General features: G+C 44.3%; 1 protein-coding gene across 2 annotated transcripts in view; it reads right to left on the bottom strand.

The window, feature by feature from the left end:
* Window positions 1-2,299: 2,299 nt before the first annotated feature.
* The window catches only part of oclnb (occludin b), a 50,427-nt gene continuing 28,185 nt past the window's right edge, over window positions 2,300-24,541 (bottom strand). For both annotated transcript variants that reach the window (XM_038805409.1, XM_038805410.1), the window contains exons 5-9: window positions 22,435-22,562; window positions 11,743-11,955; window positions 11,487-11,655; window positions 7,705-7,746; window positions 2,300-3,754 (exon numbers count right to left, since the gene is read on the bottom strand). In XM_038805409.1, the coding sequence (XP_038661337.1) occupies window positions 3,653-3,754; window positions 7,705-7,746; window positions 11,487-11,655; window positions 11,743-11,955; window positions 22,435-22,562 (654 nt within the window). In that variant the 3' untranslated portion in view covers window positions 2,300-3,652. The remainder of the gene's footprint in view (window positions 3,755-7,704; window positions 7,747-11,486; window positions 11,656-11,742; window positions 11,956-22,434; window positions 22,563-24,541) is intronic.

Here is a 24,541-nt window from a genome sequence, read left to right as displayed (position 1 = left end):
ACCTGGGACCTCAGCGCCATGAGGCAGCAGAGCTAACCACTGCACCGCCATGCTGCCTGGAAGGTGCATTCATAATGTGGTCAAACAGGTTAAGTATCAATTTGTAAATCCTTCCAACATACACCAATGGCAAGGAGTAAAAGCAGGGAAGATTCCTGGTCAGCCATGAGATGGAAAGAAATTGGAACCTCAACCATCACTATCCATATCTCTAGACTACAAGCATGCATGTTGCCACAGCAATACGTACTCATTGAGAAGCAGTTAACTGCTGGGACCTGGTTCGATTCCAACACTGTCAGTGTGGAGTTAGCATGTTCTTCCAGTGTCTGCATGGGTTTCCTTCCACGGTCCAAAAATGTGCAGGTTAGGTGGATTAGCATGACCAATTGTCCAAGTTATGTGGGGTTATAGGCCTATGTAGGACATTCTTTCAGAGGGTCAGTACAGACATCTGCACTGTAGAGATTCTATGAAAACCTCAGCTTCTTCATAGCGAAGGGGAGGCCTTCAAAGTCATGTGGGTTCTAAACACAGAAACTGTTCCCATTAGTTTTAAGGCCCAATTTAAAGTGAATGGCATAGGCAATATGAGGAAAAACTTTTTTATAAAGCAAGTGGTTAGAATTTGGAATGCATTGCTGGGGTGTGTGGTGGAGGCAGATTCGATCAAACATTGCCTTTTGAAGGGAATTGGATAAACACTTGACAAGAAAAGAAACTGCAGGGTGACCGGGAAGGAGCAGGGAGTTGACGAGCCAAGTTGCTCTTGCAGAAACCCAACTGGACACAATGGGCTAAATGGCTGCCTTCTGTGCTATAACTATTCTAGGATCCTATGAATTTGTACTTTTAAGCTGTTATTTGCACCTCATATGAGGGTGACCAAGAACCAGTTCAGAATAACCCTCTGCCCCAAAGTCAGCATATCCTGCAAAGCAGCCAAATTAAATAACTGGTGGTCCAAGGTACCCAACCACACGGAATGTGATCGGGAAGCAAAAGATTATTCTATTTACACCATTCTATTTATAACTAATTGAACCATCGTGGTATCACTTGGGACTCCCTAATCGCTGAACCTTGACATTATTCAGTGTCTGAGGAATTACACAAGTCCCACAAATCAAACACTAGACACCTTAAAATGTATTTATGTTGTTAAGGGATAGCCAAGTAATAATAATAATCTTTATTAGTGTCCCAAGTAGGCTTACATTAACAATAAATATTGGAATATTTATTTAATGGCTACAGGTGAATGTCCAATTCACCTAACTACCTATCGTTGGACTGTGGGAGAAAAATGGAGCATCCAGAGGAAACCCATGCAGACACATGGAGAGCGTGCAGACTCTGCACAGTGTCCCAAGTCAGGAATTGAACCCGGATTCCTGGTGCTGCAAAGCAGTGCTAACCACTGTGCTACCGTGCCGCTCAACACCTTAGACTTCTATTACAATCAAGTCCGAGTCAATGGTCACAGTTCTATCCCAGACCACATCTGAACTAGGTTTGATTTTTTTTTAAATAAATTTAATTACCCAATTATTTTTTCCAATTAAGGGGCAATTTAGCGTAGCCAATCCACCTACTCTGCACATTTTTGGGTTGTGGGGACGAAACCCACGCAGACACGGGGAGAATGTGCAAACTCCACACCGACAGTGACCCAGAGCCGGGATCGAACCTGGGACCTCAGCGCCGTGAGGCGGTTGTGCTAACCACTAGGCCACCGTGCTGCCCCTGAACTAGGTTTGATTGATCTTTCAATTGCTTGGTAACGATGGGCAGAATTCTCCCATGACCGCTGGTGGGTTAAATGGCAGGAATCCAAAAATCAGTTTCACACCGACAAGTTTCTCCACAGGATCTTCCACTGATGTCCATCACAGCAGATCGGGAAACCCACTGATGGAAACTGATTTGCACCCCACGAATGGGGTGCTCATGAAGGCCTGATTGGAATCTAATGCACGCGCACACACACCACCATGTTTACAAATTCCTGCACCGTAGAAACCTCTTGTTGTAGATGCTTTGGTCTTGTGACTGTCATCTTTACTCTAATTCTTTCCCCAAAACTTTTGTTTTGTTGTTGCCTTAAATGCCTCCTTAAAATGATTATTTCTCCCCATGCTTAGTCATTCTCTTCTTGTAACTCCTCCACCACTTGGCATTCTACAAAGTAATCTGGATATCAAATTAAAGGTACTCAACAAATGCAAGCTGCTGTGCAATAATGATATTTCATTAAGTAATTGTATTAATATGAAAGTTGAGGAACACTGACTGCGGGTTAGCGATCAAATATTGGAATATTTATTTAATGGCTACAGAAGATTAAACAAAAAAATGCAAATTGCCATGTTTTAGCAATAGTTAAAAAAATATTAATTAAAAACTTCATACTGGTATATGCAAACAGAGCAGGCAGCATTCAGACATTTCACTTAAGACATTTGAAAATACAGAAAAATTCAGTGTAACGAGAACATTAAAAGTTATGAATTTATTATAGAAACAAAACATTGAATTTATCCAACAATAACAAAAATAATTTGCATCCAAATTTCAGCTGTATTTTATATAAAAATGCTTTCAGTTATTTTCCCTGGGTATGTTTATAATAGTAGACTATTTTCCAAAGTAGAATTACTTGAGCTGATAAAATTGGTACCCGCTTTCCAATTATATTGCCAAAAAATCCCTGATTAGTTGTCAAGCATTGAAACATAGTTAAAGCATTTTTACATATCTGAACATCTACATAATTTTGAACTTCTATATGTAACCATAACTAAGATTCAACTTTAATTGACTTGTATCAACCGACTGTTGTCTGAATAGATGCATTATTGGTAACATTATACGTGCATTATTGGTAACAGTTTATGGTGCAGTAATTTCTTCCAATTTCAATATTTGCAGAATGCAATGTTAACGCTATCTGTGACTAAATAACATCACAATTGTACAGAGAATCAGTCCTAATGATTTAGATAAATCTCTCAATGAGACTTTAAAAAAATAAATTTTGAGCATCCAATTATTTTTCCCCCAATTTTTTCCAAATCCATCTCCCCTGCAACCTTTTGGGTTGCGGGTCTGAGACCCACGCAGACACGGGGAGAATGTGCAAACGCCACACGAATAGTGACCCAGGGCCGGTATCGAACCACTGTTCCACTGTGCCGCCCTCTCTCAATGAGAAATAATCATTGTATGTAACAAAATGTATATATATCTATACAAAACCTGTTCTATTTGAGCTGATGTACAGAGCCTTACTAAAACGAAGTATCAATAAGCATTTCAAATTCCCTGCGCAAAAGTAGATCTTTTGTCCCTATTTACAAAGCACATTGAAAATGTCCTCTATCAAACACAATTCAAATTTTAGCAAAAGTTTATCAAGTTTTAACTGTTGAAAGAATGCTCAAAGTATGCCTCAGTAAGAGAGAAAAATGTTTAAAACTTGCCAGGATACTAGGAAAACATTTGAACCCATGCAATTACATTTTGTTTTTGGCCCTTAAAATCTCCTGGTATTACATTTCATGCGATACAATAAACAGCCACCCTGCAGAGTGGTGAATGCTCAGCTTTAATATTCTGTCAAAACTATGACGGTAGCTGCAGAACTTGGCTTTCAGGGTCTCTGGCTGTCATAGTTGCTGACCATTTGCTTGATGTGAGACAATTTCACCTTAAGTTGCTTGCAAAGTTTCTTCTTCTCCCGATAATCTGCAGACTGAATGAAAAAAAGGAAAATTGAATGTCTGGCTAATGTAATACAATATTAACTGAAGACCAATATTTACCAAACATGCCAATAAGAAAAGATCCCGGAGACCAGTCAAAAGTTACCAGGGCCCAAGTGCTGGAAAATAGGATTAGAATAGATAGATGCTTAATCTCCGGCACAGATACGATGAGTTGAAGGGCCTCGTTCTGTGCTGTAAAACTCTGACTCCATGATTGTGAGATAACTAAATAACAAATTGGGAAAGTGAAATGGACGCTTGAAGGCTTTGTGAAACAGGGATTAGAAAACTGCCTAGCATAGATTTCCACCCCCCTCCCCCAATTAAGGGGCAATTTAGCGTGGCCAATCCACCTAACCTGCACATCTTTGGGTTTGTGGGAATGAGACCCACGCAGACACAAGGAGTGTGTGCAAACTCCACATGGACGGTGACCTGGGGACGGGATTGAACCTGGGTCCTCGGTAGTGTGAGGCAGCAATGCTAACCACTGCACCACCATGTTGCCCTCGGGGATAGGGGGTGGCATAGTGGCATTGGTCACTGAACTAGTAAATCAGAGACCCAGAGTAGTGCTCTGGAGACCCAGGTTCAAATCCCACCACTGCAGATGGTGAAATTTGAATTAAATGAAAATCTGGAATTAAAAGTCTAAAGATGACCATGAAACCATTGTCAATTGTCGTTAAAATCCAACTGTGCCACTAATGTCCTTTAGGGAAGGAAATCTGCCGTCCTTACCCGACCTGGTCTACATGTGACTCCAGACCCACAGCGCTGGGGTTTACTCTTAACTGCCTCAAAGGCAATTAGGAATGGGCAATAAATGCTGGCAGAGCCTACGACACCCATGTCCCATGAATAAATAAAAAGAAAGAAAACTGCCAAGCACAGATTTGGCTCACACTATGTGATCGCCTCATTGGTTGCAGAGATCTCCAGAAAAAGACCTTAGGAATTCAGCTCCATTTCTCTCTGAATCTGCGAATACTAAACTTCCCATTCCACCACTAATCTGCCAAAAAGAGAATGGCTTTTGGTCAAGGAATTTTGTTGGAGGGAGACGTGTCAGAATGTGATAGCATAGACTGCAGCAGTTCAAGACAGCTAACCACCACTTTATCAAGGGCAATTAGGGTTAGGCAATAAATTCTAACCAAGCCAGCGACACCCACATCCCATACATGCATATACATATCCTATGCTAGGTGTACAACTTGCTGACTGGCAAAGAAAATAGGGAACTTATTAAAATTAGGACATTTTTATGTCAAGAAACGAGAGCATTCACAGGGATCATCATATAATACTGAAGTGAATGGGGTGACTGAAGACTGGGGTACCAGAATATAATCCTCAATATCTATCTCTATTAGAAATGTTACTGTGTTTTCTTGAAGCTTAGCCAATGTTTGATCTGTTTATTTCTCCAATCCAATATGAAAATAACAGTGACAAGAATGATGCTTTTGGAAGCTCTAAAGTAAAGGGACATAAACTTTAGCTGGCGGCCAATGGATGTGGTTTTACCCAAGTTGATCTGCTAAATTCAGCTGCAAGAAAACATATAACAGTGGGAGAGGCACACATACAAATAGCAGCTCCATAGTCTGCCTACCTTTTACATCAATCAGCCTTTTACGCATTGGGCAATATCTTCACTGCTTTTCCAATTTTTTTCTAAATTTAGAGTACCCAATTCTTTTTTTAAGGGTCAATTTAGCAGCCAATTCACCTACCCAGCACATCGTTTTTTGGGTTGTGGGGGTGAGACCCACGCAGGCACGGGGAGAACGTGCAAACTCCACATGGACAGTGACCCGGCGCCAGGATCAAACACGGGTCTTCAGCACTGTGAGGCAGCAGTGCTAACCACTGCACCACCATGCCCCCCTTTCTTCACTGCATTTAACCTTGAAACAGTTTTATTTGGCCAACAAGCTAAGTAAGAGTTGGCAAACAGAATAAAAGAAAAGCTGAGAGAATTATTCCGAGGTAGTGAAAGGATTCATAAAGGTCCAGCTGACCAACTTGAAATTTTCTTGCCGCAGGTATTTTAAAAATTATTTTTGAAAGAAGGATGGGAACCAGAGTTATGGATCAGAGGATAGGCTAGCTGTTCGACAGGCAGAAATAGTATGCAGAAAGTCTGTGAGGAAGGATAGACAGTTGATAGGGCAAAGTTGCACTCAGTGGAATGGGTTAAAGTATGTCTGTTTCAATGCAAGGAGTGCCAGGAATAAGGGAGATGAACTTAAAGCATGGATCAGTACTTGGAACTACAATGTTGTGGCCAATATGGAGACAAGAATTTCACTGGGGCAGGAATGGTTGTTAGATGTTCCGGGGTTAAGATGTTTTAAGAGTAATAGGGAGGGAGGTAAAAGGAGGAGGAGGAGTGGCACTGTTAATTAGAGAGTGCATCACAGCTGCAGAAAAGGAAGTAGTCGAGGAGGGTTTGTCTACTGAGTCAGTATGGGTGGAAGTCAGAAACAAGAAAGGAGCAGTCACTTTATTGGGAGTTTTCTATAGACCCCCCAAAAGCAGCAGCGATATGGAGAAACAGATTGGACGGCAGATCTTGGAAAGGTGCAGAAGTAACAGAGATGTTATCATGGGTGACTTCAAGTTCCCTATTATTGACTGGAACCTCCTTAGTGCAAATGGTTTGGATGAAGCAGATTTTGTCAGGTGTGTCAAGGAAGGATTCCTGACATTATGTTGGTAGGCCGACGAGGGAGGAGGCCATATTGGATTTGGTGCTCGGCAACAAACCAGGCCAGGTGTCAGATGTCTCGATGGGAGCATTTCGGTGACAATGACCACAACTTCTTGATCTTTACCATAGTCATGGATAGGGATAGGAACAGACAGTATGGGAAGGTATTTAATTGGGGGTGGGGAAATTATACTGCTATTAGACAGGAGCTGAGGAGCATAAATTGGAAACATGTTCTCAGGGAAACACACAACAGCAATGTGGGGATTGTTTAAGGAGCACTTGCTGCGAGTGCTGGATTGTTTTGTCCCATTGAGACGAGGAATGGTACGGTGAAGGAGGCTTGGATGACAGGAGAAGAAGTGGAGCTTCTAGTCAAGAGGAAGGAAGCAAGCTTATGCAAGGTTGAGGAAGCAAGGATCTGGCACGGCTCTAGATGGTTACAAGGTAGCCAGGAAGGAACTCAAAAGTGGACTCTGGAGAGCTAGAACAGCTGGAAGGGGGCATGGAAAACACCAAGGCGTTCTACACAAGAAATAAGAGGATGATAAGAGTGAGAGTAGGGCCGATCAGGGACAGTGGAGGGAACTTGTGCCTAGAGTCTGAGAAGTTAGGGGAGACCCTAAATGAATATTTTGCTTCAGAATTTACTAGAGAGAGGGACCTTGCGAACAGCGTGAACCAGGTTAATGGGCTCAAACAGGTTGATATTAAGAAGGAGGATGTGCTGGAAATTTTGAAAAGCATCAGGATAGATAAGCCCCCTGGGCCTGATAACCAGAGACCTTTCCCCAGGGCGGAAATGGCTGTCACGAGGGGGACATAATTTTAAGGTGATTGGAGGAAGGTATAGGGGAGATGTCAGAGGTAGGTTCTTTACATAGAGAGTGGTGGGTGCGTGGAATGCACTGCCAGTGGAGGTGCTGGAGTCAGAGTCATTAGGGACATTTCAGCGACTCTTGGACAGGCACATGGACAGCAATAAATTGAAGGGCTGTAGGTTAGGTTGATCTTAGATTAGGATAAATGGTCAGTACAACATTGTGGGCTGAAGGGCCTGTACTGTTCTATAACTCACCTACGAAGTTGGACGGCAAGGAAGGGTAAGCTTCCAAAGATTCACTTAGTGACTAGTTGTATTTTTTTAAGCTAGATTCACAATATGATTGAAGTTCAAGTTATCAAACTATTAGTAGAATTAAACTGAAGATTACTCACATTCTTCACTTCTTTTATTCTATTATATTCAGCAGCAACAGCCTGAAGACAGGTAGAAAACAAACATTAAGCATGAAGTAATATTTTTCTGATTTCATGAACATTTTGAAGTTCTTCCTTGGATGACTGAATACTAGATTCACAAAGTGCTGGATAGTTTAAGTGAATGGGCTAGGGTCTGAGATGGAATACAATGTTGACAAATGTGAGCACAGTAAGAAATCTTACAACACCAGGTTAAAGTCCAACAGTTTTGTTTCAAATCACTAGCTTTTGGAGCACTGCTCCTTCCTCAGGTAAATGAAGAGTATGTGAATGAAGAAAATGAAAAGAAAGCCTTAGGTTCCAGAAACATAGATATAGACAAAGTCAAAGATGCAATCTGATACTTTGAATGAGAGCATTTGCAGGCAATTAAGTCTTTACAGATCCAGAGGGGTAATCCCAGGTTAAAAAGAGGTGTGAATTGTCTCAGACCAGCACAGTTGGTAGGATTTTGCAAGCCCAGGCCAGATGGTGGGGGGGTGAATGTAATGCGACACGAATCCAAGGTCTTGTACTCCTGTGTGCGGAACTTGGCTATAAGTGTCTGCTCAGCGATTCTGCGTTGTCGCACGTCTTGAAGACCGCCTTGGAGAACGCTTACCCGAAGATCAGAGGCGGAATGTCGTTGACTGAAGAAGTGTTCCCCGACTGAAAGGGACCATTCCTGCCTGGCGATTGTCGCACGATGTCCGTTCATCCGTTGCCGCAGCGTCTGCATGGTCTCTCCAAATGTACCACACTTTGGGACATCCTTTCCTGCCGCGTATGAGGTAGATAATGTTGGCCGAGTCGCACGAGTATGTACCGCGTATGTACCTGGTGGGTGGTGTTCTCACGTGTAATGGTGGTACCCATGTCGATGATCTGGCACGTCTTGTAGAGATTGCTATGGCAGGGTTGTGTGGTGTCGTGATCGCTGTTCTGAAGGCTAGGTAGTTTGCTGCAAACAATGGTTTGTTCAAGGTTACGCAGTTGTTTGAAGGCAAGTAGTGGGGGTGTGGGAATGACCTTTGAAAGATGTTCATCTTCATCGCTGACGTGTTGAAGGCTGCGAAGATGATGTCGTAGTTTCTCCGCTCCGGAAAAGTACTGGACGGCAAAGGGTACTCTGTTGGTTGTGTCCCGTGTTTGTCTTTGGAGGAGGTCGGTGCGATTTTTTGCTGTGGTGCGTTGGAACTGTCGATCGATGAGTCCAGCGCCATATCCCATTCGTACGAGGGCATCTTTCAGCATCTGTAGATGTCTTGTTACGATCCTCCTCGTCTCAGCCCATCCTGTGTATAGAGGGCTAGTCCATAGGGGATGGCTTCTTTAATGTGTTTTGGGTGGAAGCTGGAGAAGTGGAGCATAGTGAGGTTATCCGTGGGCTTGCAGTAAAGCAAAGTGCTGAGGTGACCGTCCTTGATGGGGATGAGTGTGTCCAAGAACGCAACTGACTTTGGAGAGTAGTCCATGGTGAGTCTGATTGTGGGATGGAACTTATTGATGTCATCATGGAATCGTTTCAGTGATTCATCGCTGTGGGTCCACATTTATTTATTTATTTCAAATCAGCAGTACCACACTAGATTTTATTTGAACAAAAGAGAATTGCTCATATGCATCACAGATTCATGACAGACCTGGTACTGCTCATCATCGTCAGTCTAATCAATCTGCTTGTTCAGCTGGGAAAACGGTGTGTTGATATCATCCAGTTCAGCCTGCAGATACTTGTATTGCTGATGATCATTGTCAAATTCCTTGTAATCGGTTGAAGGTCCTGTGCGGTGAGGAGGTCTTGTTCAAACTTGTGCATTAAGATGTTGGCACATTGAGGTGCGAATTTGGTCCCAATGGCTGTTCCATGTGTCTGATGAAGAACTTATCCTCATATTCTTGACACCACCTGGTCCTGCAGCCCCTGGGGCGGCAGGTGAGAAAAGGACTGCACCTGCCTCTGAACACAGTCCCTCACCTGCAAATACCAGAACCCATTCTCACAGGGCAGCTCAAATTCCCCGTCGAGCTCCTCCAAGTCCGGAAAGTCGCCGTCAATGAACAGATCCCCAAACCGTTCAAGCCCCGCCTGATGCCACCCCCCAAACTCCCCACGCAGCAGAGCCCCCGCCCCCTCCCAGAACAAATTGGTGATTTCCACATCGGTGCCAAACCGAGGCCCCCCTCCAGCCCCAGGTGCTACCGCCACTGTCCTCACACCATAAGGGCCGCCACCACCAGCAGGCTAGTGGAGTACTTGGCCGGTGAGAACGGCAGAAGATAGTCAACAATGCTCCCAACCCGTATCCTTACAAGAGGCTGCCTTCATCTCCTTCATCTGTTCCCACACCGACCCCACCTCCACTACCCACTTCCTAACCATCGCTATGTTCGCCGCCCAGTAATAATTCATGAGGTTCGGGAGCGCTAACCCCCCCCCTCCCCCACCGACCCCGCTTCCAGCATCACCGCGGGGCTTTATCGGCCCAAACAAACAGAGATCAGTGCATTCACACTCCTAAAGAAAGCCGTAGCAATAAAAATCGGGAGGTTTTGGAATACAAACAAGAACCTCAGGCGAATCGTCATTTTCATCGATTGCACCCGTCTCGCCAATGACGGCGGGAGCACATCCCACCTTCTAAAATTCCTCATCTGTTCCACCAGCTGAGCCAAATTCAGTTTATGCAACAGTTCCCACTCCGCGCCACCTGAATGCCAAAGTACCAAAGGCTGCCCCCCACTACCCTAAACCGCAACTCCTCCAGCCTCTTCTGCCCTCTCGCTTGGATCGGAAAAACCTCGCTCTTCCCCATATTCAATTTATACCCAGAGAACCGGCCGAACTCCACCAAAATACTCAATTCTCCCCAACACCTTCCAACGGGCCCAATATATACAGCAGCAAGTCATCCGCCAACCCTGCCCCCCCTCCCTGCATACAGCTGTACCTTTTGCTCCCCCCCCCCCCCCCCCATTCCTGCTTGACACTCAGTGCCATTGCCAGTGATTCTATTGCCAAGGCAAAGAGCAATGGGGAGAGCAAAGAGCTTGTCCCCGGTGCAACACAAAATATTTGAAATAAATAAATAAATGTGGCTGTGTCCTCTGATGAAGGGACTAGCATGCAATCTGTTCATGGTCAAGTATTAATGGACTTCTTGAACTGGTCAGAAGGCTGTGATAAATATTCCGATGCAAAAAATATTCCGAGCTCACCTGGTTTGTCCGCACACTCGCTACCAGTGCCTGGTATAGTAACCAGACCCAGTCCACAAACCCCTGCTCAAACCCAAACTGCCCAAGCACCAACCACAAATAGTCCCACTCCACCCGATCAAAGGCCTTCGCCACAACAATGGCAACCACCACCTCCACACTTTGTCCCTCCATCATTATAACATTCAGTAACTTCCTTACGTTGGCAGATAGATGCCGCCCCTTAACGAGGCCCCATGTGTTTCTTAGTTATGTGTATATTTTAAAATTCCTTCAATAAAATGTTTTTCAAAAACCAAAATGAGACACAAGGTGACAACAGGATTTATCACAGCCTTCTGACCAGCTCAAGAAGTCCATTAATACTGGACCATGAACAGACTGCATGCTAGTCTCTTTATCAGAGGACACGGCCACATTTATTTATTTATTTCAAATCAGCAGTACCACACTATATTTTTTTTGAACAAAAGAGAATTGCTCATATGTATCAACCTCTGATTCCCCCCCCCCAATGCTGCATCAGATTCATGACGTACCTGGTACTGCTCATCATCGTCAGTCTCATCAATCTGCTTGTTCAGCTGGGAAAACTGTTTGTTGATATCATCCAGTTCAGCCTGCAGATACTTGTATTGCTGATGATCATTGTCAAACTCCTTCTTGTAATCTAGTCTCTGTTGGTCTGAGGTGATTGGTGGGTATTGGCTGCAAATTAAGTTCAATTATTATTATTTCACAGAAAGGGGGCGTTATATTCTTTCATAATGACCTCAAGAGCAGGTTTCTCAGTACCTTTCAAAATCTTCTTCATCCAGTTCATCGCAGGATTCTGCACCAGTTGTATAATCGGTTTCATAGTCCTCGGTCTCTGGTCTTTTTGGTCTACCCGGCCTTCTCTTCCGATTGGGCTTCCTGTGTGAAGATGGTTTGCTTTCATCAGACTCTCTGATAGACGGATTTGGAGCTGGCTGCTCATTCATCAGTGGAAGTGAAACTTCAGGAACACTGCAACACACAAGGTTTAAGAGAAAAAATGAAACTTTAGATCAGCCAATGTATTCACCCTTTAACAGATTAGTTTGCAGCACTTTTAACATGTTCTTATAACAGAATCATTGTCACTGAAAGAGGTCCTTTGGCACATATCTGCAGTTTCTCCAAACAAGCATCATGAACTTAGTGCCATTCCCCTGCTTTTTCCCTCATACCCCTGCACATTTCCTTCTCTTGCCCTCTTGAATACCTCCATTAAACCTGCCTCCAATGCACTTCCAAACAGTGCATTCCAGACCTGAACCACTCGAGTTTCTTCTCACATCACATTTGCTTCTTTTGCAAATCATTTAAAAATCTGTGCCCACTCAATCTTGATCCTTTTTACGAGCAGGATCAGTTTCTCCCCAGCTACTCTGTCCAGATCACCTCATGATTTGGAACATCTCTATCAAATCTCCTCTTAACTTTCTTCTCTCCCAGGGCAGCACGGTGGCCTAGTGGTTAGCACAACCGCCTCACGGCGCTGAGGTCCCAGGTTCGATCCCGGCTCTGGGTCACTGTCCGTGTGGAGTTTGCACATTCTCCCCGTGTCTGCGTGGGTTTCGCCCCCACAACCCAAAAATGTGCAGAGTAGGTGGATTGGCGATGCAAAATTGCCCCTTAATTGGAAAAAATAATTGGGTAATCTAAATTTAAAAAAAACAAAAAAAACTTTCTTCTCTCCGGAGCAGCACAGTGGTTAGCACTGCTTCCACACGGCACCGCGGTCCCAGGTTTGATCCCGGCTCTGGGCCACTGTCCATGTGGAGTTTGCACATTCTCTCCATGTTTGCGTGGGTTTTGCCCCCACAACCCAAAGATGTGCAGGCTAGGTGGATTGGCCATGCTAAATTGCCCTAAAAATGCATTGGGTGCTCTAAATTTTTTTATTTTTTTTAAAACTTTCTTCTCTCCAAGGAGAACAGTCTGAACCATTCCAATATATCCACATAACTGAAGTTTCTCATCCTTGGAACCATTTTTGTAAACATCTTCCGCACTCTCTCTAATGTGTTCACATCCTTCCTATAGTGTGGCACTCAGAACTGTACACAGTATTCCAGCCGAAGGATAACTAGTGTCTTGTATAAGCTCAGCATCACCTCCTTGCTCTTGTATTCTATGCCCCTATTAATAAAGCCCAGGATACTGTATGCTATATTAACAGCTCCCACCACCTTCAGGCACGACTGTTTTAAATCCAGTTTTCCCCAGCAGCAAAATAGCTTAATAGTAATAATGATCTATACAAATATACACCCAAGTCCCTTAACTCCTGCACGTCTTTAAGAATTATACCTCTTCTTTATATATTGTCCCTCCATGTTCTTCCCACCAAAATGCATCATCTCACACTTCTCCATATTGAATTTCATCCGCCACCTATCTGCCCCCTCCACCAATTTGTCAATGTCCTTTTGAAGTCTTCAACTTTCGTCTCAGTTTACAATACTTCCAATACAATACTTTGTGTCATCTGCAAAAGTTGTTTCCTGCACACCAAGATCTAGGTCATTAATATATATCAGGAAAAGCAGAGGTCCTAATACCACCGCTACAACCTTTCATCCTGCCCAAAAATATCCATGAGCCATTACTCTCTGCTTTAATATTCAGTCAATTTTGTATCCACATAGGGCAGCACGGTGGCCTAGTGGTTAGCACAACCGCCTCACGGCGCTGAGGTCCCAGGTTCGATCCCGGCTCAGGGTCACTGTCCGTGTGGAGTTTGCACGTTCTCCCCGTGTCTGCGTGGGTTTCGCCCCCACAACCCAAAAATGTGCAGAGTAGGTGGATTGGCCACGCTAAATTGCCCCTTAATTGGAAAAAATAATTGGCTAATCTAAATTTATTTAAAAAAAAAAAAAAAAAAATTTTGTATCCACATTGCGACTGTCCCTTTTACTCGGAGCTAGAATTTTTCTCACAAGTCTTATGTGGCACTGCATCGAATCCTACTGGAAGTCCATGCGCACCACATCAAAAGGTTTGCACTGAGTGCTGAGCTTGTGGCATTTGAGTGCTACAGTGAGAGTTTGGTGACTGAGGGAGTATAAGGGTTATTTAAAGTCTAGTATTTCTTTTATTTAGTTAATTAACTTAAAAGTTGCTGTTTGGTCTATAAGAAGGTGAATTTTGAATCAGCTTTAAACAAGGTTCTACTTGGACTTACTTGCAGCTGGAGCTTGTTAATTAGTTAATTGCATTAGGCCAGTTTTTAGAAGCTAGAGTCACAGTATAAATAGGGGCTAGATACAGTGCAGACTTTGTTTGCACTGAGTGCTGAGCTTGTGGCATTTGAGTGCTACAGTGAGAGTTTGGTGACTGAGGGAGTATAAGGGTTATTTAAAGTCTAGTATTTCTTTTATTTAGTTAATTAACTTAAAAGTTGCTGTTTGGTCTATAAGAAGGTGAATTTTGAATCAGCTTTAAACAAGGTTCTACTTGGACTTACTTGCAGCTGGAGCTTGTTAATTAGTTAATTGCATTAGGCCAGTTTTTAGAAGCTAGAGTCACAGTATAAATAGGGGCTAGATACAGTGCAGACTTTGTTTGCACTGAGTGCTGAGCTTGTGGCATTTGAGTGCTACAGTGAGAGTTTGGTGACTGAGGGAGTGCTGAGCTTGTGGCATTTGAGTGCTACAGTGAGAGTTTGGTGACTGAGGGAGTGCTGAGCTTGTGGCATTTGAGTGCTACAGTGAGAGTTTGGTGACTGAGGGAGTTAGGTGAGGAGGGAGTAAGGTACTCCTTTCATTTAATTTCCTATATTTATCAAAGAGCGTGAAGGGAACCAGGAGTTTAGAGTACAGCTGACTGGGAGCAGAGTCGGAGGGCGGAGGTCCAGTTGGTCCACAGGGCAGCTAATTCTGTAAAGTAAGAGGGGATGGAGGCTAGGGCAGTTGCATGCTCCTCCTGTAGGATGTGGGTGGTGAGGGATACCACTGGTGTCCCCGCTGACTATACCTGCGGGAAGTGCACCCAACTCCAGCTCCTCAGAGACCGTGTTAAGGTACTGGAGCTGGAGCTGGATGAACTTCGGATCATCCGGGAGGCAGAGGGGGTCATAGAGAAGAGTTACAGGGAGGTAGCCACACCAAAGGTACTGGACAAGAGTAGCTGGGTTACAGTCAGGGGAAAGAAAACTAACAGGCAGACAGTGCAGGGATCCCTCGTGGCCATTCCCCTTCAAAACAAGTATACCGTTTTGGATGCTGTTGGGGGGGGATGACCTACCGGGGGAAGGCCCCAGCGGCCAGGTCTCTGGCACTGAGTCTGGCTCTGGGGCTCAGAAGGGAAGGGGGGAGCATAGAAAAGCAATAGTAATAGGAGATTCAATGGTTAGGGGAATAGATAGGAGATTCTGTGGTCGCGAGCGAGACTCCCGAAAGGTATGTTGCCTCCCGGGTGCCAGGGCCAGGGATGTCTCTGATCGTGTCTTCAGGATCCTGAAGGGGGAGGGTGAGCAGCCAGAAGTCGTGGTGCACATTGGTACCAACGATGTAGGTAGGAAAAAGGGTGTGGAGGTAATAAACAAGTTTAGGGAGTTAGGCTGGAAGTTAAGGGCCAGGACAGACAGAGTTGTCATCTCTGGTTTGTTGCCGGTGCCACGTGATAGCGAGGCTAGGAATAGGGAGAGAGTGCAGTTGAACACGTGGCTGCAGGAATGGTGTAGGAGGGAGGGCTTCAGGTATTTGGATAATTGGAGGGCATTCTGGGGAAGGTGGGACCTGTACAAGCAGGACGGGTTGCATCTGAACCAGAGGGGCACCAATATCCTGGGGGGGAGGTTTTCTAGTACTCTTCGGGAGGGTTTAAACTAATTTGGCAGGGGAATGGGAACCGGATCTGTAGTCCAGCAACTAAGGTAGACGATAGTCAGGACGCCAAAGCACGTAGTGATGCAGTGGGGAAGGTAACAATGACAAAGGAGAGTACTTGCAGGCAAGGAGATGGGTTGAAGTGTGTATACTTTAATGCAAGAAGCATCAGGAATAAGGTGGGTGAACTTAATGCATGGATCGGTACTTGGGACTACGATGTGGTGGCCATCACGGAAACTTGGATAGAAGAGGGGCAGAAATGGTTGTTGGAGGTCCCTGGTTATAGATGTTTCAACAAGATTAGGGAGGATGGTAAAAGAGGTGGGGGGGGGGGGGGGGGTGGCATTGTTAATTAGAGATAGTATAACAGCTGCAGAAAGGCAGTTCGAGGGGGATCTGCCTACTGAGGTAATATGGGTTGAAGTTAGAAATAGGAAAGGAGCAGTCACCTTGTTGGGAGCGTTCTATAGGCCCCCCAATAGCAGCAGAGATGTGGAGGAACAGATTGGGAAACAGATTCTGGAAAGGTGCAGAAGTCACAGGGTAGTAGTCATGGGCGACTTCAACTTCCCAAACATTGAGTGGAAACTCTTTAGATCAAATAGTTTGGATGGGGTAGTGTTTGTGCAGTGTGTCCAGGAAGCTTTTCTAACACAGTATGTAGATTGTCCGACCAGAGGGGAGGCCATATTGGATTTAGTACTTGGTAATGAACCAGGGCAGGTGATAGATTTGTTAGTGGGGGAGCATTTTGGAGGTAGTGACCACAATTCTGTGACTTTCACTTTAGTAATGGAGAGGGATAGGTGCGAGCAACAGGGCAAGGTTTATAATTGGGGGAAGGGTAAATACAATGCTGTAAGACAAGAATTGAAGTGCAGAAGTTGGGAACATAGGCTGTCAGGGAAGGACACAAGTGAAATGTGGAACTTGTTCAAGGATCAGGTACTGCGTGTCTTTGATATGTATGTCCCTGTCAGGCAGGGAAGAGATGGTCGAGTGAGGGAACCATGGTTGACAAGAGAGGTTGAATGTCTTGTTAAGAGGAAGAAGGAGACTTATGTAAGGCTGAAGAAACAAGGTTCAGACAGGGCGCTGGAGGGATACAAGATAGCCAGGAGGGAACTGAAGAAAGGGATTAGGAGAGCTAAGAGAGGGCATGAAAAATCTTTGGCGGGTAGGATCAAGGAAAACCCCAAGGCCTTTTACACATACGTGAGAAATATGAGAATGACTAGAGTGAGAGTAGGTCCGATTAAGGACAGTAGCGGGAGATTGTGTATTGAGTCTGAAGAGATAGGAGAGGTCTTGAACAAGTATTTTTCTTCAGTATTTACAAATGAGAGGGGCCATATTGTTGGAGAGGACAGCGTGAAGCAGACTGATAAGCTTGAGGAGATACTTGTCAGGAAGGAAGATGTGTTGCGCGTTTTGAAAAACTTGAGGATAGACAAGTCCCCCGGGCCTGACGGGATATATCCAAGGATTCTATGGGAAGCAAGAAATGAAATTGCAGAGCCGTTGGCAATGATCTTTTCGTCCTCGCTGTCAACAGGGGTGGTACCAGAGGATTGGAGAGTGGCGAATGTCGTGCCCCTGTTCAAAAAAGGGAATAGGGATAACCCTGGGAATTACAGGCCAGTTAGTCTTACTTCGGTGGTAGGCAAAGTAATGGAAAGGGTACTGAGGGATAGGATTTCTGAGCATCTGGAAAGGCATTGCTTGATTAGGGATAGTCAGCACGGATTTGTGAGGGGTAGGTCTTGCCTTACAAGTCTTATTGAATTATTTGAGGAGGTGACCAAGCATGTGGATGAAGGTAAAGCAGTGGATGTAGTGTACATGGATTTTAGTAAGGCATTTGATAAGGTTCCCCATGGTAGGCTTATGCAGAAAGTAAGGAGGCATGGGATAGTGGGAAATTTGGCCAGTTGGATAACAAACTGGCTAACCGATAGAAGACAGAGAGTTGTGGTGGATGGCAAATATTCAGCCTGGAGCCCAGTTATCAGTGGCGTACCGCAGGGATCAGTTCTGGGTCCTCTGCTGTTTGTGATTTTCATTAACGACTTGGATGAGGGAGTTGAAGGGTGGGTCAGTAAATTTGCAGATGATACGAAGATTGGTGGAGTTGTGGATAGTGAGGAGGGCTGTTGTCGGCTTCAAAGAGACATAGATAGAATGCAGAGCTGGGCTGAGAAGTGGCAGATGGAGTTTAACCCTGACAAGTGTGAGGTTGTCCATTTTGGAAGGACAAATCTGAATGCGGAATACAGGGTTAATGGTAGGGTTCTTGGCAATGTGGAGGAGCAGAGAGATCTTGGGGTCTATGTTCATTGTTCTTTGAAAGTTGCCACTCAAGTGGATAGAGCTGTGAAGAAGGCCTATGGTGTGCTAGCGTTCATTAGCAGAGGGATTGAATTTAAGAGCCGTGAGGTGATGATGCAGCTGTACAAAACCTTGGTCAGGCCACATTTGGAGTACTGTGTGCAGTTCTGGTCACCTCATTTTAGGAAGGATGTGGAAGCTTTGGAAAAGGTGCAGAGGAGATTTACCAGGATGTTGCCTGGAATGGAGAGTAGGTCATACGAGGAAAGATTGAAGGTGCTGGGCCTTTTCTCATTGGAACGGAGAAGGATGAGGGGCGACTTGATAGAGGTTTATAAGATGATCAGGGGAATAGATAGAGTAGATAGTCAGAGACTTTTTCCCCGGGTGGAACACACCATTACAAGGGGACATAAATTTAAGATAAATGGTGGAAGATATAGAGGGGATGTCAGAGGTAGGTTCTTTACCCAGAGAGTAGTGGGGGCATGGAATGCACTGCCTGTGGTAGTAGTTGAGTCGGAAAATTTATGGACCTTCAAACGGCTATTGGATAGGTACTTGGATTAGGGTAGAATAAGGGAGTGTAGGTTAACTTCTTAAGGGCAGCACGGTAGCATTGTGGATAGCACAATTGCTTCACAGCTCCAGGGTCCCAAGTTCGATTTCGACTTGGGTCACTGTCTGTGTGGAGTCTGCACATCCTCCCCGTGACTGCGTGGGTTTCCTCCGGGTACTCTGGTTTCCTCCCACGGTCCAAAGATGTGCAGGTTGGGTGGATTGGCCATGACAAATTGTCCAAAATTCTATGATTAACCTAGGACAAAAGTTCGGCGCAACATCGTGGGCCGAAGGGCCTGTTCTGTGCTGTATTTCTCTATCTCTATTACTCTCATGACCCTTTGTTACCGCCTTAAAAACTCCCAGCATGTTAGTTAAACATAATTTCCCCTTTCAAAACCCACACTGGTTCTTCCTAATCAACCTACATTTTTCCATGTGACTTATTAATTCTATCTAGAAGCTTGCCAACTACAGACGTTAAAATGACTGGCCTGTAATTGCTAGGGCTATCCGTACAACCTTTTTTTAAAAAAACCACCTTTTTTGCAATTCTCCAGTCCTCTAGCACCTCTCGAGTCTAGTGAAGACGGGTATGGCCTGCCCCAGTGCGATTTCCATTTCACTTCCATCAATATCCATGGATGCATTTCATCTAGTCCCGGTGCCTTGTCAATTTTAAGTTTAAACAGTTCCTCCTTCTCAATTTTGAACGCTTCTAGGCGTAGAGTTTCCTCACCATGTCCAGGGCAGCATTTACCTCCTTGGTAAAGATGGATTCAAAGTATTCATTTATTGCTCAGCCATGCCCCCAGCCTCCATGTGCAAATTCCCTTTTGCGTCCCTAATCAGCCATAACCCTCCTCTTACCACCTTTTTATCATTTATATGCCGATAGAAGATTTTGGGATTTCCCTTTATGTTGGCTGCCAGTCTTTTCTCATAATCCCTTTTTGCTTCTCTAATATGCTTTCTCATCTCCCGTTTGAATCTTCTGCATTTCTCTGGGTTCTCATGGTATTGTCTAATTGACATGAGTCTTAAGCCTTCTTCCTTATTTTACTTTATTTTAAAAAGGAGATAGAAATTAATCTTTATTGCGACAAGTAGGCTTACATTTTTCATCCAGGGAGCTCTGGATTGGTTTGCTTTGAAGGTCCCTTTTGAGGGAATATACTGTGGCCAGACTATTTCTGCTTTGAATGCAGCCTATTGTTCAGTTACCTTTTTTCCTGCCAACCTTTCATTGCAGTCCAACTGGCCCAGCTTTGTTCTTGCCCCATTGAAGCTGGCTCTCCCCCAGTTGATTATATTTACTTTGGATTGACCTTCATCCTTTTCTATCGTCATCCAAAACCAAGCATTGTCAAACTCAGGGACGCGACCCGTGGGTGGGTCGCGGGCGGGTGTTGGGAGAATCGCGGAGGCGTCCGTCACGGCGCTCCCGATCGCGCAAATCTTCTCCCAACAGCCACAGCAGCCAGCTGTTAAAAACGCCAACTGCAAGCGGCCTTCAAAATGGCCGTGAACATGTTTTTAAAAATGCGGCCGCACTGCGCATGCACAAAACTATGCACATGCGTGCCAATGGTTGAGCACGCATGCGCAGTTTTTTTTTAAAAAATGGTCACAGATTTTTGTTTTACAAGTTTGGGGCGGTTTTATTCATTTTTTTACAAGTTCGGGGGGAGTTTATTTGATAAAATTTTACCGGAAAAAAAATGCAGAACTTTGGACAGTTGGAGACTCCATACTTTCCGACACTGGAAGGCTTCACCTTCATCCAACAGGTTCCACTGGAGGAGCGTGTACGAGGGCCAAAGGGACCCAAAATCATTTCCTCCATTTTTGTCAGCAGCAAACAAAGTAAGAGAAAATGGTGGGTCACACAGGTCAGCCGGCGTGAGTCGCGAAGGTCGGCCAGGTTGGGTCCAGAAGATTAGCCGGTTGTATAAAAATGGGTCCCTGGAAAAAAGGTTTGAAGAACACTGTCCTAAACCTTATGATACAATGATCACAGTCTCCTAAATGTTCCCCCACTCTCAGGTGAATCTACTTGGCCCACCTCATTTTCAAGAACCAGACCCAACAGTGCATAGTTTCTGTTGGACTGGACAAGTACAGCTATAGAAAGATTTCGTGACCACTATCTAGGAGCTTTTGTCCCTCTCCGCCCTTCACACAGTCCCAGTCTATGTTTGGGTAAAGTCCCCCATTCTAACTACTCTATATACATGTTTGCATCCCTCCAATTTCCCTGCAGATTTGTTCTTCCACATCCGTCTCACTAGTTGGTGGTATGTAGACTACACCAAGTAATGCAATTGCACCATTTGTGTTCCTTAGCTCCAGCCAAACTGATTCTGTCCTTAAAACCCTCAGACATCCTCTTGCACCAATGCTTCCCTTTTTTAAATTTATAGCTAAGTTTTTTTAAATTTCCAATTAAGGGACAATTTGACATGACCAATACAAGTACGCTGCACATTTTTGGATTGTGGGGATGAGACTCACGCAGCCATGGGGAAAATGTGCAAACTCCAGATGGACAGTGACCCGGGTATGGGATCGAACCTGGGTCCTCGGCACTGTGAGACAGCAGTGCCAACCACTGCACCACCATGCTGCATTACAATGCTTCCCTTAATCAAAAACACCATCCTCCCTCTCCTTTTCCAATAACGCCATGACTCTCTTTCCTTTTCCTTAACCAATAATGTCACCCCTCTCTCTCCTTCTTTTCCTATCTTTTCTGAAAACCTTGTAGCCAGGAATATTTAACACAAGTCTTTCCATTCCTTCAGCCTGATCTCAGTTATCGCCACAAATATTTCCACAACGCAATCTGTGCCTGTAACTCCTCAATCTTTTTTTAAATGTAAATTTAGAGTACCCAAATCTTCCCCCCCCCCAATTAAACGGGCAATTTATTGTGGCCGATCCACCTACCCGGCACATCTTTGTGCTGTGGAGGTGAGGCCCACGCAGGCATGGAGGGAATGTGCAAACCCCACACGGACAGTGACGCGGACCGGGATCGAACCCGGGTCCTCAGCGCCGTGAGGCAGCAGCACAAACCATTGTGCCACCATGCCGCCCTTTAACTCCCTAATCTTATTTACTGTATTTTATGCATTCACAAACATGCACAGTAGCCCTGATTTAGACATAATTACTTTGTACCTTATTCTGACTTCACATATTGACTTACCATTCTCTACACTAGTACTTCCTGTCCCTCCCAGTATTTTGTACATCCTGGTATTCTTCTCTACTATTTCCTCTTGGTTCTCACTCCCCTGCAGAGGTATTTTAAAGCCCCTCCCCCTGACAGCGCAACATTATATTTGGGATCGGTGGAGATTGATGCCAAAGATGATTGCATTGTATCACACTCCTGAACTGCCCTCACAATGGGAAATAATACACATTATCAGGCTTTCAGCACGCCATGAGTATAACTGCACATCGATACAAGTCACATTGAGAAGGTGATGAAAGAGAAAATGAATAGAGTGATTGTTTTTACACAACTCCAAAGAACCATTTATAGATGTATTGCCAGGCTATATATAATTTAGTAACATTAGGTCTCAAGAGAGCACAAGTAGATGAGATCATCTTGTCTATATTAGTGAGCATTTAAAATTACAAACAAATCAGGAAACAAAAAAGTGGGTTGAAACTTCAGACACTAAGAAATAACACTAATCAAGAAGTCAGAACAACCTGTACTTACTGAGTTGGTTGGACACCATTGGGCTGTGTTCTGTGGTGCTCGTAGTCTGGTTCATACAGGGAACCATTAGGTTTGTATGAATATCCATCTCCTACCAGTTCCTCAGGAACGCCAGACACATTATTCACCTTGAAAGGACAAGAATTTTTTTTTTTTTTTTTTAAAAAGGTAATAATGATTCAATAAATATTAGCAAAAGCAAGTCATTTTGGCAACATATTTTTGATGGATTCAATCTCTACTAGAGTGTTGCTGGATAAACAGTCCTCCAAGAGCCTCCAGTAGATTGGGAAAGTGAGCAGAATGAAGATTGTTCACAGTCATCAATATTCTAACACAGCATAAATTTAAATGTATTAATTTAAATTAATTTTAAATGTTACTGCACCATAAGCAGACATCACTGACCCATAGCAATCTTTTACGTTAAAACAAACTTTAATTTAAACACCATTAAACACCGAACTAACCACATTAGAAACAAAGAAATAGCTTTATAGTTCACAGTAAGTATTTTTTTGTTTAAAAATAAATAAATTTAGAGTACCCAATTCCTTTTATCCAATTAATGCAATTTAGCCTACCCTCACAGATCTTAAGTAAAAGAGAAAACATTAACTTACTTCCTAAACCTAATTATATTCCAATGAAACAAATAAACATATTTCAAATACCACTCATGAATAAAGTTTACAAAAAATATATTTTATTCCAAACATTAGCAAATTCTTATATACAAAGGGTTAACTATATCATTTAAAAACAAATTTAGAGTACCCAATTCATTTTTTCCAATTAAGGGGCAATTTAGCGTTGCCAATCCACCTAACCTGCACATCTTTGGGTTGTGGGGGCGGAACCCATGCAAACATGGGGAGAATGTGCAAACTCCACACTCCACCCAGAGCTGGGATCGAACCTGGGACCTCGGTGCCATGAGGCAGCAGGGCTAACCCACTGCGCCACCGTGCTGCCCAGTGCTTAACTATATCATACAAACAGTTTGTCATTTTTATTTTAACAAAGTAACAGCAACACCTAAATCCCCTATCCCCTCCCTCAGCCCCACTATCACCCCCCTCTCTCCCCCACCCCATCCCATAAACTGCTGGCCACAAACAGGTCCTTAAAGTGATGAATGACATTCTGAGAGGATCAGAAATGTACAACAAATCATCCGCATAAATGGACACATCATGTTTCTCACCCCCACCCCCAATACTTTTCCATTCCCCTGATGATCTAAACGCAATAACCAATGGTTCAATCGCTGGCGCGAACAATAGTGGAGACAGCAGGCATCCCGGTCTCATGCCCCAGTGTATCGGAAATATCCTAAGCTCACAGCACTGCTGCAGGCACTAGCCTTGGGGGCATTATATACCAATTTCACCCAGGAAATAAAAGTAGGACCAAATTCAAATTACTCTAAGACCTCAAAGAGGTAGCTCCACTCAACACGGTCAAAGCCCTTCTCCACATACATGGAGATGATTATCTCCGGCACCTGCTCCACAGAGGGCAACATGACCACATTCAAAAGCCTCCTGATGCTGGATGACAACTGTCGGCCCCTGACAAATCCTGTCTGGTCCTCCGAAATCACTTCTGGTAGGCACCTCTCCAAACGTTTTGCCAGAACCTTAGCTGATATTTTCACATCAGTATTCAATAGTGAAATAGGCCGATAAGACCCACACTCAAGGAGATCTTTGTCCTTTTTCGGGATTAGAGAAATCGAGGCCTGCGTCAGTGTGGCAGACAGCACCCCTCTCAGTAAAGAGTTGTTGAACATTCCTAGTAAGTTCAGTGCTAACAAGGCTGCAAACAGTTTGTAAAATTCGTCCGGAAAACCATCCGGCCCCCGTGCTTTCCCCGATTGCATGGAAGCAGTAAGGTCCATAACTTCCTCTGTGCCAACGGTGCCTCCAGCCTAGCCCTCTTCATACTTTCTACCACTGGGAAGTCCAATCTGCCCAGAAATCACTCCATTTCAGAGCCATCCTCTAGTGGTACAGATTTTTATAGTCCTTGATAAAAAACCTCAAAAGCCCCATTAATCTTATCCAGGGCAGTAACCAACTCGTCTCCCTCATCTTTAACCTGA

Source organism: Scyliorhinus canicula, chromosome 8 (assembly GCF_902713615.1).
Source record: "Scyliorhinus canicula chromosome 8, sScyCan1.1, whole genome shotgun sequence".
NCBI lineage: Eukaryota > Metazoa > Chordata > Chondrichthyes > Carcharhiniformes > Scyliorhinidae > Scyliorhinus > Scyliorhinus canicula.
Note: the sequence above shows the minus strand (reverse complement) of the source record. Positions and strands in the feature narration are given on the sequence as shown.